The 15,315-nt window shown below is 34.5% G+C and overlaps 1 protein-coding gene across 2 annotated transcripts; it reads right to left on the reverse strand.

Moving 5' to 3' along the window:
* Positions 1-533: 533 nt before the first annotated feature.
* LOC121262677 (beta-glucosidase 42) lies at positions 534-14,039 on the reverse strand. 2 transcript variants are annotated; one of them, XM_041165261.1, is made up of 14 exons: positions 13,885-14,039; positions 12,318-12,384; positions 12,126-12,184; positions 8,760-8,835; positions 5,534-5,608; positions 5,377-5,464; positions 3,796-4,021; positions 2,964-3,079; positions 2,508-2,722; positions 2,292-2,326; positions 2,065-2,167; positions 1,577-1,685; positions 877-1,118; positions 534-684 (listed from the first exon to the last, which is right to left on the reverse strand). In XM_041165261.1, exons 1-13 carry the CDS (start codon positions 14,002-14,004, stop codon positions 923-925), a joined length of 1,485 nt encoding a protein of 494 aa, XP_041021195.1. In that variant the 5' UTR covers positions 14,005-14,039; the 3' UTR covers positions 534-684; positions 877-922. The 2 variants fall into 2 exon arrangements, 1 of the variants encoding a protein (XP_041021195.1); XR_005940155.1 differs by having other exon boundaries at positions 602-781; positions 868-1,118.
* Between the last annotated feature and the right edge of the window lie 1,276 nt (positions 14,040-15,315).

Raw genomic sequence — 15,315 nt, forward strand, 5'->3', positions numbered from 1 at the left:
AACGCCCCGTTTTATTTTGTACATGTGGATGGCCGTGTACGCTGGATTCCCCAACGCCGGGTGCAAATAGCCTTTTTCCAAATTTAAAGAGAGACTTTTGGTTTCTCACAAACATTTTAGGTTTATTTGGCACACAAGAAGAGGATAATCCACTGCAGAATTGAGACCTCTGGGCTTTGTTTGGAAACACAAACCATCTCATATCATAATTTCTCATAATTTTCTTCCTAAATATTACTCAAACACTTTTTAATATAAAATTTTCAATTTTTTTTATCTAATCAGTACAACTTTCCCAAACTTCTAACAAAAACAAAAAAAAATATAAAACCCAATAAAACATCTTAACTCAAATCATTTCACTACTATTCACGGACTATTTCACTACTATTAACAGAATTATCCATCTCACTTTCCAAACCAGCCCTTAAATCTCTGACCCAATTGGCGGCCAATATAGTGAAAAAAATACAGTATTAAATGCTCATATGGACGAATGGTCGAACTGTATCAACAAAGGAAGTCAGGTCACAAAAAGAAAAATTAAAAGACATTTTTTCGTTTATGTTCTGGATAGGATAAGAGTACACCAGCACAATTGACTAAAGCTAGAATAAGTATGGCTATATGGTAAATGCCTGTAACACATGCATGCCTGAGGATCTTTATTTTTGGTTTGACTCAATTACATAACCCAACAGATACATATGTAGATACAAGTGTACAACATGGCTATATGGTAAATGCCTGTTACACATGCCTGAGGATCTTTGTTTTTGGTCTGACTTATTACATCTTTTTTTTTTTATAAGTAAATAAATGTATCTTTATTGAGTAGAATGAACTAGGCAATGCCCAAGTACAAGGTCTGACTCATTATATAACCCAGCGGATACAGATTGGGGAGCTGAATACAAGTCAATTAGTCTTCCTTGACATGATTTCCTTCCCCACCTTTCAAGAACCTTAGGAACCAATAAGCAGAAGATTTTGGGTGACGAGAGAGCCCATTCTTGTAATCCACATAAACTAAACCAAAACGTTTGGTATAACCTTGAGCCCACTCAAAGTTGTCCAGTAATGACCATGCAAAATATCCCCTCACGTCAACTCCATCTCTGTCCAAGCAATATATATATAAACAAGGATTCATTCAGTTATTCCTACATTATGCCATATTACCTCTAATTGATAATTTAGTCATAATTCTCACAAACATGGAGTTGCAAGCTACAAATCACAAGGGTCTCTATGCATACATAAAGGGTGAGGTGCAAGCTAAATTCATATAAACAGAACTATATATGCAGAAGACCAATGGGTAAAGCAGAAAAGGAGCTATGGTTTAGAATTGATCAATTGTTGTGTATATGAACTTGGCTCTGGTAAAATGAAAATGGAATTCAATGCACATACACCCAACAAAGGAATCATTAGTAACCATAAATTGCTTGGCTCATAGCACAAATTACCAGGTAGTTGCAAGCGAAAGACAAAAATGAACCCACTAATTATTGACAGATTTTTTCTTAACAAGCAGATTAAAACAAAATAGATAATGGTAGAAGTAATTTACTTGATTGCCTGAGCAACTGCCTCAAGGTATGTCTTGTAGTAAAAAATTCTCAGTTTGTCATCTAGCATCTCATTAAGTGGGGAAGTGCCGTCGTCATTGTCATCCATTCCTGTTAAAAGGCAAACAAAATTGGTTCAGAGAAACTGAAAGAGAAGTACTAAATCATAATTGCCTTTAAGCACCCAGCACTCATATACCAAGCCAGACCAACAACCAAAAATCTATCATTTCCATTTTATTTCTTGATTGTATCTCATAAGTCATATCCAAGAAGTGACGGCAGAACGGTCAGTACTAGCCACACAACTGGAAAAACTGGAAAAGTGATATATTAGAGAATACCAGCCACTCAATTGGCAAAACTGGTATACAAGGGAACTCGCAAAAAAATATACAATGAGCCTAGAAGTGCATCTATACAAAATATACCAAAAATGATTGGAAGTATTAAACCAGTTTCTTTTGATTGGATGCGTCAGGTTTTGTACCATTCTCAGTAACATATATTGGGACATTATTGTATTTCTGTGCTATGTAATTGAGAACCTTCCGGATGCCCCAAGGAACCACATAAAGCCATTCTGATGCAGCCTGTCACAAAAGAATATTTCAGAGGACAAGAGACAATGATACGTGCACGTATGCACACATGCATATGTAGATATATTTTATGTGGAGAGAGAGAGAGAGAGAGAGATGGGGGATTGGTTCATACCCTCGGACCAATTGCTTCACCCTCTTCCCATTCAGCTGATAATAAAGTGAAAAAGAAATTGTAAGTTTCCAATGAGATAAGAGAGCTCACCAGATAAAAAATAATAATAATAATAATAATAATAAAAAAAAGAAACAAGAAGGGAGTTGTGAAGTATTGACAAGCAGTGGCAGTAGCAGTGGCAGTGGCAGTGGCAGTGGCAGTGGCAGTGTTTACCGAGTCTCTGCATCTCTTGTGCTTTATAGTAATCACCTTCATCGGGACTATCTTTTACATAAGCAATAAACCTTGATGTATAGTGATTCAGACCAAGAAAGTCAATTGAGTTCCTAATCAACTCCTTATCTTCCTCTGAAAATTTAGGAAGCCGCTCTCCAAGTCTTTCACGCATCACGTTAGGATATTCCCCATAGCATATTGGATGCAAAAACCTGCACCAAAGTTTGTAGAAGTTTTACAACTGGCATGCAGATATGTAAATAATTTATCATGTAAAAATTGAGAAACATAAAATGTTATTCATCTTTCAAGTTCTGAAAATAACTTCTCATGTATTATGTTCTTACTGGTACAAACATCAACATCATACTTGTTTTCAGTTAAAATGCTACATTACCAAGAAGCTACAATGACAAGATTTAGCAGAATATAAAATCAATTAAGAGGAACTACCATCCAAACTGAAAATCAAGACGTCTTGCTGCAGCAGAGTTATCTTCCATTTTATCCGAATTAGCCTCTGCCCATTCACAATCTAGCACCAACCCTATTTGTCCCCCTTGCTTGTCCTGGAACAACGACAGGAATGGAAAGAGCAAGAAAAGAATACCACTCTTATAATGATTCAAAAAACAAATGACGATTTCATTGATGACTTAATAATAACATCCATATTGGTTTAAACACTAAGAACATAACAGACCATAACCATTCTGACCAAAGGAGGAGATAATGACCATATGGCGTGTTTGGCAGACCAAATTATGTATAATCTTCATGTAGCTTAATTATCATGAATTAGCCGGTGCCATGTCTCTCAAAACTATGCTGTTGATTCATTAGTCCGTCCTATGACTCTATTAAGGATGAATCACGACATGCTTTAACTTTAGAAACTGAAAGTGGTTTATTTAACTAAATATTAAGCATATAACAACTAAGAACTACTTACTCTTCTACTAAGGTCCATTTCCTAATTCTGAATGAAATAATATTTTGAATTAGAAAGGACACATGCCCAGGCTTCTTTTGGGATAAATAAAGTCAACGAATTCTATCAAAGGTACAAAGAGGCACTACCAAAGCACACTCAACATATGAGAATGCCTAGTAAGGATGGGAATGGGACATGAGTTGAGAAAAGCTTTAAAAGAAGAAAAGCTAGAATTAATGGCGGTAAACCCTTAATAAAGCGAGAGGCTGAGAGAGAAACAAAATATGTGAGCACAACAACATTATTTAGAAGGAAAAGTGCTTGATTAGTAATACAGAATGAACAGAATACCTTATACTTGTTTCGGTATATCGAAACAGCTGCTGCATGGGCCAAGATCTGGTGGTGTGAAACCAAATATGGTTCTGTTAAAGAATGCTCTCGTCTTCCTGGAGCAAATATCCCAGCATCATATCCATTAACAGAAGTTTGAAGGGGCTCATTAATTGTAATCCAGGTCTTTACCCTATCACCAAAACTGGCGAAGCAAGTTTCTGCATAGATTGCAAAGTATTTTCTGGATGCCAAACATGGAAGCCGGATCAATCATATATACACAACAAAAATGCACAAAAGGCATGCATGCATGCATATATGTAAGCACGCATGTTCACACACACATAAACTGAAAAAGAACCAATTTTTTCCATGATACTTTATATATGGATAGTGTAATGATTTGGTGAATTACAAAGTTTTTTCCTCTAAAAGTCATTAATATAATATTTATCAATATTCTCACTTTCATATGGTTCTCCCTTTAAACAACTGAGTTTGTAACTGACTACATTTTCAGAGAGAGAGAAGAAGAATACAATTGTGTAAATGAACAGATAGGGTAACCAAACTCTAATAATAGCAGCACATGACATATAAGCTCTCAAAATGAAATCTCACAAAATCTGACATAAGAACCAGGTATAGTTTATCTGTTTCAAGCTCTGCTGATATGAAAAATATGCACCAGCTTGAGGGAACAGTAAGAATGCTACCAGTTAAGAGTTTATCTGTTCCAAGAAGGTAGATTCTAGAAGCTCTGGGTGAGGCGTACCCAACAACTGACATTCTCAGAATATTCTTTATCTTTTAACCAATTCTCGAACTATACATATATATATATATATATATTTATTGATAAGCAAAAGAAATTTTATTAATAAAAAAAAAAAAAGCAAAGCCCAAGTACGTATGTATGTATACGTACGTGAGTGTTTGTGTGGAATTGGCTTTGGGCTGAAGATGTAGAGAAAATCAGCTCCTCTACGATTGTACAGAAATAAAAAAATGCAACATATGCCATTAGCTAGACAATGGAAAGAGAAGGGTCCATGCAATATTTAATCAGTTACAGTGTCCCTTGAGGTTTTGTTTTTTCTACCTTGCATGAAGAAGGAAAGGTTGTAGTTCATAAAATGTGAATAATAATTTGTTTTCACTTCTTAGTTTCCCATAATCATTATATACATTCTTTATTCCACTTAGTAGCTTCCTATAATCATTATATGCATTCTTTATTCCTCGGTATGGCCGTGAAGTTTATCGGCCAGAAAAATATAGTTATCATATTCCCTCAGAAAATATCTGTTTTGCAGCTTCTAACGTGTTTTCTCCAAATAAGCTTCAAGTCAACAACTGTTAAGGCATCCTATATCTACATGATACATCTCCCTTCAAGCCTGAGATGTTAAAACAGAAATTTGTTCTACTTCAAGAAGCTGAAGTTAGCATGTTTAGAAGTTTGACTATATTTAGGAGTCACAAACCCAGAATAGTATTTCACTGAAACGAGTAAAATATAAATCAATCAGAAAAGCATTGTTATTTTCCAAAATGTATGCAAAACTGAAAATTTGAATATGACATAATACTTACACAATTTGTTTATTCAACCACCCTCCCATTGTCTCATGAAGATGCAAAGGAAGATCCCAATGGTACAAAGTTACGCAAGGCTGGATACCTGCAGTAACAAAGCTGTTAACATGCATTGCTTATGCAACTGAAGAGGGATTCAAGTACAATTTCTTACCCTTCTCAAGAAGAGCATTAATGACATTGTTATAGTAAGCAATCCCTTCATCATTAACTTTGGTTCCCAAACCATCTGCAATCATAAGAAAACCATCAACAAAATTTCTTTGTCATCAGCTCACGCAACATGGTGGAAATGACAAGAAGAATCACTGTTCGACTATAGGAATACAAGGAAAACTTGTCAGTCAACTTAGTTTTTGATAGCAACGGAATGTCAGGATGAAAACCAAGGATTTTTTTTATAAAGAATATAATTTTATTAAAAATGCAGAGGGGTGCAACCAAAGTACGTAGGGGAACAATAGGATCCAAACCCAAGAAGAAAAAGCCAGGGATTCAAAGTGTCAAAACAGCTTAGTCCTAAAAGGAGGACATGCTGAAGGGTGAATAGATAGACAAAAAGGGTTCAGATGAAATGGAGTTGTTAATATGGCAGGTAGGAGGAAATGAGAAAGGAAAAGAGATATATACTCTTCTTTTTAGGCTGAGGAAAAAAGAAAGAGACTTCATGTTGTTCATTGTTACATTAAAAAACAAACAGTACCCTCCTTCTTAATGAGGATATTTGGTATGGTTGTCCTTTCATAGGTTACATTTGTTTAACTTTAAACAACTAGGGGCTGGTTACTATTGTAGTCCGTATGGTTTACTGATATAGCTAGAAGGCCATATAAGCTTAACCTGAGTTTTATGGGGCTTAGAAGAGAAGCTATTGCGATTCAAGGGACAAGAAATTGGTGAGGGGTGTAGCAAATTGGCGAGATATCAAAGGCAAAGGCCACATCATCTCAATCCAAGATATATACATAGAAAAAAGGCAACCAAAGAAAATGAGCTGCTACAAGGAGTTGCAGCAGGAAGAGAACCACGAGAAGATTTCAGACTAATTTGGCTATGAATCCATGATGCTTCTTTCCCTTGTTTCTATCCTGTTACTTTAGTCTCATGGAAAGCAATAAGTGTTTCATCAGGAGGTATTCTGATGAAACACTTGAGTAGTGAGGTATTCTCAGATATTCTATGAATAGAAGTAAAAAAGTAATGAAAAAGTAATAATAGAATATTGAATAGTAGTAAATAGTAGTGAAAAGTAATAATAAAATAATAAATAGTAGTAAGATATTCTGAGAATACATTCTCAGTACCCAAACTAGGCTGCTTTGTGGCTTGTTCAAGCTTTGTTTAATTAGGAATCACGATTCTATTTGGTGTGTTAGTTTCAATATGATAAGATAACCATGGGTGCATGGTTATAAATAAAAAGAGTGGGCTTTATTTTGTTTGAAGAATTATTACTATAAAATCGAGGTTTTGCACCTACATGGAGCTCATAAAAATAATTGTATTCTCTCCTATTTCATTATTACCACCATGAACTCCTTGTTTCATCACTTGCCTTTTTGATAGAATGCTCCATAGGCCACATTTTAATCACTAAGCTTTTACTTTTGATCAAATCAATCTTGACACGAGTACTTATAAAATCTAGAAAAAGAAAAATAATAAAATTTTATTTAATGGATAACTAAGAAATATATTTAAAAATATTAAAATTAAAATGATGATTTATAAACAACAAAATAAAAAGAAGAGGACTGCCCCTTCTCCTGTGGCAGCACCCTCTCCCCACCCAAATAGGGGGAGGGGACCTCTTGTGTCACCACAAAAAGGGCAGCACAGGAGAGGGGAAGCCCCTCACCCTTCACAGCTAAGGCTGACAGTTTGCATTGTCATGTTGGGATAGGGTCGTGTCAAGTTGGGTTTGTATCATATATAAATTGATCCTAATCCAACCAATATAATTAAATGCGTCAGATATCTCAACCTTGCAAATTTCATGTTGAGTTCATGTCAGATTTGCGGGTCATATAAGAGATTGTTAGCCTCATTCATAAAATGTGGATAGAGCGTGCGGATATAGGCCATTGGATTGGCTGGATCCACCCTCCACCCCAATTGGAATGGGGGCAGACAATCCATCAGGGGGTGGCATGCAGGGTTGCTGCACCATCATGTGTGGAGGGGAGATCAAGCTAATGCAACAGAGAGGGAGGAATTGCCTCTCCCCTCGTGGTAGGTCCCTTCCCCACCCAAGGGGCGTGGCACAAGGGTCCCCATCACCCCCATGGGGATGGTGTTATTCTTCAAAAAAATTGTCTTTATTATTTTAGAAGAAAATACACGAACTCGTGTCAAGAGACTATTTTTTATAAGGATATTCAACATGGAAACGCAAACACATGTCGTGCTGTTATTGGTACAAGCATGACATTCGTGCATACAAACACAAGAGCTTGTATTGAGCCATAGAAATGCCCCTTTTTTGTGTCAGTCCAAATCTTTTCATGCTGATATTACGAACAACCAACCATCTATGAAAACCAGGTCCAAATCTATTTTTCACAAAAGAAAACGGAAAAAATGTACATATCTATTTTCACAACTCCTGCCTAAACTTCAAACTAAAAGTTCTACTCGAATTCTTTGTTCAAGAATCTCAACTATAGTATTCTTAAGTTATAATTGCTTTCAATCTTGGAAAACTCAGTAAGAGTTTCCCTATTGGAGTCATGAAAATAGATAAAATCATTATTTGAGTTGCCTCATGCAGGCCATATAAAGAGAATACAATATAGACATGAAATGATATTGAGACTAGTCTGCATAAATATTCATTTTTTAGATCACTGTATAATGGTATGATACTGTAGGTTGTGTCCAAGCGTCCTATTTTAAGTATTTTCTTCATCTTCAGAACTTTAGAATGTAATTACAAAGCAATATAATTATAACACCCTGATATGAGGTGGGCCTTTGCATCTGTAAAAATGAAACAAACACCAAAATAATGGGGATCCAAGATTAGAAAACATTATCTATTAGTCGAACAGCACACTGATATGATGCAGGAACCACCTAACTTGAAGCCTTAATTATCAACTAGAAGGATAAAAATGCATATCCAGCTCACAAACACTAATCAAACAAAAATAAACCTCCCACTTACTCCTAGAAAAGACTTACCAAGGCAGAAACATTGGAGAACAATGATAGAATTGACCAAGGGCTTTGTACAAAGGATTACCAGTAATTAGTAAGTTTCAACCCTAATCAAATGAAACAACCAAATATACACTGTACACTTTTTGATGATAAAATGCACTAAATACATTCTAAACGACAAACCAGGGAAGATATTAAACACATTCTAAACAACATACCAGGGAAAATACGCGACCATGATATGGAAAAGCGATAAGCATCAAACCCCAACTTGGATATAAGCTCAACATCTTCCTGCAGATAGTTATTGAATGAAATGACCAAGATCTAACAAAGCTTCAAAACATAACCAAAAAACGACATAACGGTAATAAGAAGAATTTTTTATTTCTCTATAACAAAGGAAAATGATCCAATTACGCAGAAAGCAGAAAAACATAAGCATAAGCCAAATCAACTTAACAAGTCTTATTTTCAAACTAATTTTGGGGTCAACTCCATAGACCTTCTCCCATTAATTGTTGGCGACTACATGTATAAGGGACATTTTGCTTGTTTTTATCATCAGTGAATTGGATGAATTCAGCTTTTGAAAACAGAGGGGGTCAGCATTTAGCAGCAGTTTAGTTAATGAAAAGCTAATGCAATACATGTACAAAGCAGCTAACCAAACAGGCACAATTACAGGCTAAGAGTCTGCTCCTGTAAACAAATTTGAACCTGGCCTTACCCCTTATTACCTTTTGCTTCGAATATCTGGAATAATGTTCTCCCTATAAAAGTTTCTGTCTTCATTTGGAAATTGTGGCATAATGGCATTCCTCTGGATGATAGAATCCAACACTATGGAACCCCTTTTGCTTCCAAGTGTTCTTGTTACCCTGAGGGATCATTAGAGACTGCTAACCATGTTTTTGCAAATTGTGTCCTCTCCAACGGTTGTGGCACCATTTCTCCTCCATTTTGGTTACAACTTCATTACCCTTGGCAGTTGGAGTAATCAAGTCACTCAATGATGGTTTGCCTCTCGTGGCTCGGACTAATTTCATCTACTTGCTAGCTCTCTACCGTCTCCCATTCTCTGGGAGATTGGCTTGCAAGGAATATAGCTAGATTTGAGGAAATCCCCACTAACTCTGATACCATCATTTATAAGATTGTCAATTGGCTTAGGAATCTCGACATCCTTCTTAAGCCTTGTTCTCTTTTCCTCACCGCTAATGCTTCCGTCCTTGAGTCTCATAATATTTCTTAGATTACTATTTATGCTAAGAGGCCCACCTTGGTGAAGTGGTCTCCCCCTCCTTTGGGGACCCTCAAATTAAAGGGTAATGATACCCTTATACTTCCTTTACTACTGTATTACTACTCAACTATTTTTCCTTTTACACTTTGACTCTTGATTAAAATCTTAGAATACTTCTTGCACAATTTAGAAGAAAATCAATTCAATCAACTAACGTAATCAAGTAATTTAATTAAAAATAAATTCAATTTGATAAAAATTGACATTCTTTTGCTCTTTGAGTCAATTTTTATAAAATTGAATTTATTTTTAATTAAATTACATGATTAGTTGGTTGATTAAATTGATTTTCTTCTAGATTATGCAAGAAGGTCATATTTTAATATTTTAATCCAGATTCAAAGTGTAAAAGGAAAAAAAAAAAAATAGTTGAGTAGTAATACAGTAGTAAAGGAAGTGTAATGGCATCATTACCCCAAATTAAATATTAATGGTGCTTCCAAAGGCAACCCAGATCCTTCTGGAAACGGGGTATTCTTAGGTTCAATTATTGCTGGCTTTTTCTCTTTTTTTGGGCTTTGGTACAAATACTCTTGCTGAATTATCAGCTTTGAGATTTGGTCTTACTATATGCTATCAATTAAGTGTTTCTTAGATCATTATTGAATCGTCTTCTCTTCTTGTGATTAACTAGTTTAATACTGAATCCCAGCCCTCTTGTCAATATTTTGATATTTGGGATGATATTTTATAGTTCAAGCATCATTTTGCTTTTAGTCTCAGATATGTTTATAGGGAGAGTAATGCTTTAGTGGATAGCCTCGCCTCTTTTGGAGACTTGGGCAACACTACAAGTTTCTCTTTTATAGTTCAACTGGTTAACCATATGCTTGGTCTGTTTGCTTTAGATCGTGCAGGTGCTCCTAGCCTTTGACATTAGCTCTAGTCTTTAATTCCTTTATGGACCAATTGTAACGTTTTATAATTAATTTTCACTTTTAATTTTCCTTGGGAGCTTAATTTTGGGATTTTGGTTGTAACCCCAATGCTCCCTTTGTACAAGGTATTCTTCCGCAACAAGTGAGCGTTATCAACAAATTGGGGTACCATCATCTTAAAAAAAGCTTGGCCTACACTACTAGTTGGTACTCAAAGGGTGGCTTTCCATAATTTGAGCAACTTAAAGATGGATGTGGGGACGGATGGGAGTCTTATCTCTCAACACAGAACAAAATAATGAATAAAGAGATCAATAATTAGTGCTTGCCCTTCTGTTGGATTTTCATGGATGAGAAGGACTGGGCAAAGGTGGGACTGTTGTGTAATCAATCAGTGTCATCTGGAACATTATTCCAACAAGGCAGATAGAGCGGCACTACTTAGTTGTGCTCAGCGAGCCATCATGTAGCTGTGCTGTCAGTATGAATGGAGCCGGTGCCTTTCAAAGCACTTTCTGTGTGCATTTTAGAAAGATTGCAGCTTGTGAGTGAGAAAATGGTTGTGCTAATGCAAAACAGCTTTCTTTATCCAGCATTCTATCTCATGTAAAGACTCACTCTCTTACAGCTTCCTATTAAGCACATCATACCTACCTACTACCAACATTACATGATTAAATAGATAATGATAATGTAAGTCTAAAAACATTTAAAAAATAAATAATTATTTCTAGATCTTAGTACTTCAAATTCTGAAAAAAAGAATGCATTAACAGGTGGTGAAGCATTGCACTAAAGCCAAACTCCATATCAAGACCTAGCAATTGTTTGCACAGGTGATTGGTGCACCAATAACTTTTACGTTTAGATCAGAGAAACAGGTAACGCCTTGTACAGATGATCTATCTTGTTTAGGAGTGATGATTATTAACAACTGCAATTAATATTCATGCATGTTATGAGAGTTCATAAAGCAAAGCAAACAGAAAAAGCTAATCATGTGAAAATTATCTGGCTTTTTCTCTAACCGCTTTACAAATCAACAGCAGTTCAATGAATGTTGTAGCTTCACACAAGAAAGAGAAGAAAAATACATATTAGGGTGATGCATTATCCACCATGGAATGAATGTTGTAGCTTCACACAAGAAAGAGAAGAAAAATACATATTAGGGTGATGCATTATCCACCATGGAATGGTGTTGCTCACAGAATAGGGATTAGGAATAAGCCAAACAGCACTATGCTCTTAAAGTAAGAATTAGAATTGAGCCAAACAGCACAACAGAATAGTGTGAGATGACAATGAAAGAATGGGCTAAATTAGTGCATGATTATAACAAGGCCAAGCAATAACAAAAGGAACACGTGCCATACATAGCTAACACTAGTATCACCAACCTTGTATCTATGATATTGATCCACTGCAGAATCACCGTTGCTTTTGTCAACAATCTTGCCTAACATTACAAATGCGTAAACAAATAAGTTCCAAAACATGAAAAAGAAAAACTTAATCATGTCAATCCAAAACTTGTCGTAGAAGATATTTTCATATATAAAATTTTTGAGGAGAAAAAATAAGAAGAATACCCTCAGTGTGTGAAAAAGCATCCCAAATACTAGGGCCCCTACCACCCTCCTTACAGGCTCCTTCAACCTGCAAATAACCACAAAGGAGACCGAATTCCAAGATCATTGAGGATTACATTAAAGACTCAACATTAACCAACTCAACAGAAAAATAAAATGATAAATATAAAAATATAAAACAGATAAGCTAACTCTTTTTAGCCTAATATTTCTGAAACTGATGGTATGCAAGTTAAGTCTCATATTTAGTTTAACAAACTTTATTTTTAGCCTAATATTTCTGAAACCGATGGTATGAAAGTTAGTCTCATATTTAGTTTAACAAATTTATTTTCCAAGGCAAATAATATCCATCTCCTTCACATCATTTTCTAATACCTTACAAGAAGAGGCACACTATCAAACACCTTGCTGAAAAAAATGCATTAAACCTCAGTTAATATGTCAAGAAAATATGATGACTGTGAATAATGGCTTCAATTCATCTCATGCATCCTTTTCTTCAATTTTATTTTCTTAGCTTCTTTCAATTCTTTTTAAAAAAAATTATTTTCCTTTTTCTACTGTAAGACTATAGTATGAAAGAAATCTCTACGGAATTAAATTGTTCATTTCTCTTAGTGTGCATGTGCATCATCAAACCCTTGATAAAGTGAACACAAGATTCCCGTTTGACCACATGACTGAGTGGCAAAAGGCAACCCACCAAGTCCATATCCAAGATCTCGACTACAAACTGTTTTTCCCCCTTTCATCTTCAATTCCCAGTCATATAAAGAGTGCGAGGTGAGAGTTGTTCAAAACGTCAAAAGTGAGGAAACAGACAGATGACAATATGCCATAACTGAATATATGACATCTTGTGCTAAGATTTTCAAAGTCTGAGTTTATTATTTCAAATTTTGATTAGAAAATGATAATTTTATGTAGAGATCATAATGCATTCCAGCAGGAAACTTGTAATCTTTTACTCACACCCATAGGTACAACTACAAGCAGAGGAGCAGATTACCAAATCATGAGAGTGGCACAAGGTTCTTTGAAACATATCTCCCTATATGAAGGATATATAATTCTTTTAAGTATCTATCAAGTAAAAAATGAATTGATCGGATAATATGCAACAAAAACTACTCCTAAAAGGCCAAGAAATTAAAAAAAAAAAAAAAAAAAAAAAAAAAAAAAGGGAAGTGAAAAACGTGTGAGGACCAGGCAATCATGCCTGCCAGGACTGACCACCCAGTAACTACAAACAGAATTCCGAGAAATAACATAACGAAAGGAGCAAAAATCTTAATCACGTAATTATGTCCGTTAGAAAGACATAACAAGCGCGGTACAACACAAAGCCCATTTCCATAGATAACAGAAGACTGCACGCTCAAGTAGAAAATGCCCAGATCGTAATTTGCAAGGAAATGGATAACAAAGAAACGCATTTTCCTTACATACACACATTTGCTTTAGAAAGTGAAAATCAACTAGTACCCAGATGTCAGAAATCAAAGGTAGTACCCAATTTCAAGCATAAGAATGCGGGTGTACGGGGGGGTAACAGAAAGATCACCTGATAGGCAGAAGTGGCCACGCCAAAGACGAAGTTTGGAGGGAAATCACTGCGAGAGATGTCGTTCTTGCTGGAATCGGCAGCTTCATATTCTTTCAAGTAGTCCTTTTTCTTCACCATTGTTGTCAGTTGGAGTTTGAGCAGAGTGGGGATGCATATGTGCATAAATATAGTGGAAAGGGAATTAGCCACGTGTGGGTCTCTGATGAGATCTCTTCTAAGGGTGGGGCCGATTTACCAAAGTAATGCATAATGCCATGATCTGTCAGATGCTAATTGGTCCCTTTTCCGAAAAGAAGTTGACAATTATATGCTAAGCTGTCGGCCAGCATTGATAATTGGACATGCCGGTTACATAATTTTTTTTTTTTTTATCTTTTTATATTCTTAAAAAAAAAATATCAATACGTTAATAGATATTTTTTAATTAATAAATAAAAAAAATTAAAAAAAATGAGAAGATATATTAACATTATCTTAGAAAAACTTAAAATAATACTATGATACAATCTTATTTTGCCTCCTAATTTTAATCGTTTATGTATTTAAATTTCTTTTCTATTTTTTTTAAATTTCTTTTCTATTTTTTTTTTACTTACTAATTAAAGAATTAATTATTAATATATTGATATTTTAGTATATTTTTTAAAAATATTAAAAAAATATAAATTAAAAAAGAAAAATAGGGCTGAAGGGCATGCCCAGCGACGCTCTGGCAGCACTTTATTCTTTTATCCCCGTATCAGGTTCTTTTGCAGTTATTGGCATCGGTCCGAGATTAGACTACTAGTTTGATACGAGAGTTAATGGAATTTTTAAAAAAATAAAATAAAAGATGAGTTTTTATCATTTATGATTAATAAATTTGAGTAGTGTTAGGCCGCTGGCACAAATTTATTTATTTTTTATTTTTTTATTCATATTTTTTTATCATTTTTAAATAGTTTTTAAAAATATAAAAAAATATCAATATACTAATAATTACTTTCTTAACTATTAAGTAAAAAAAAATTAAAATATAAGAGATGTCAAAATGAGATGTAAAAAATAAGTGTCAAGGTAACATTTTCCTATTTATTAAGCATTTTTGCCATTTATGATGTTATACAGATGGACGATCTATAAAAATAAATATTTTCAAAAAATGCTTAAATTTAAAAAATTGATGGAATCTATTAAAAATATAACGAAAGAATGCTTGTATTTTTTTTTTTTTTTTGTGACTTTGTGAACTGTTTTGGGTTTTTTTTTCCTTATAAAAATAAGAAATGATATTTATATTTACAAAGTGTGTAAATATCGCACACTCTTTTTGAAAAAAGTATATAAATATAAAATTCATATAAAAAATTAATTTTTTAAAAATAGATCTTACTCTTTTTTAAAAGTAATACGCGACGTTTGCACAATCTATAATTATATTTAATATTA

Source organism: Juglans microcarpa x Juglans regia, chromosome 4S (assembly GCF_004785595.1).
Source record: "Juglans microcarpa x Juglans regia isolate MS1-56 chromosome 4S, Jm3101_v1.0, whole genome shotgun sequence".
Classification (NCBI taxonomy): Eukaryota; Viridiplantae; Streptophyta; class Magnoliopsida; order Fagales; family Juglandaceae; genus Juglans; species Juglans microcarpa x Juglans regia.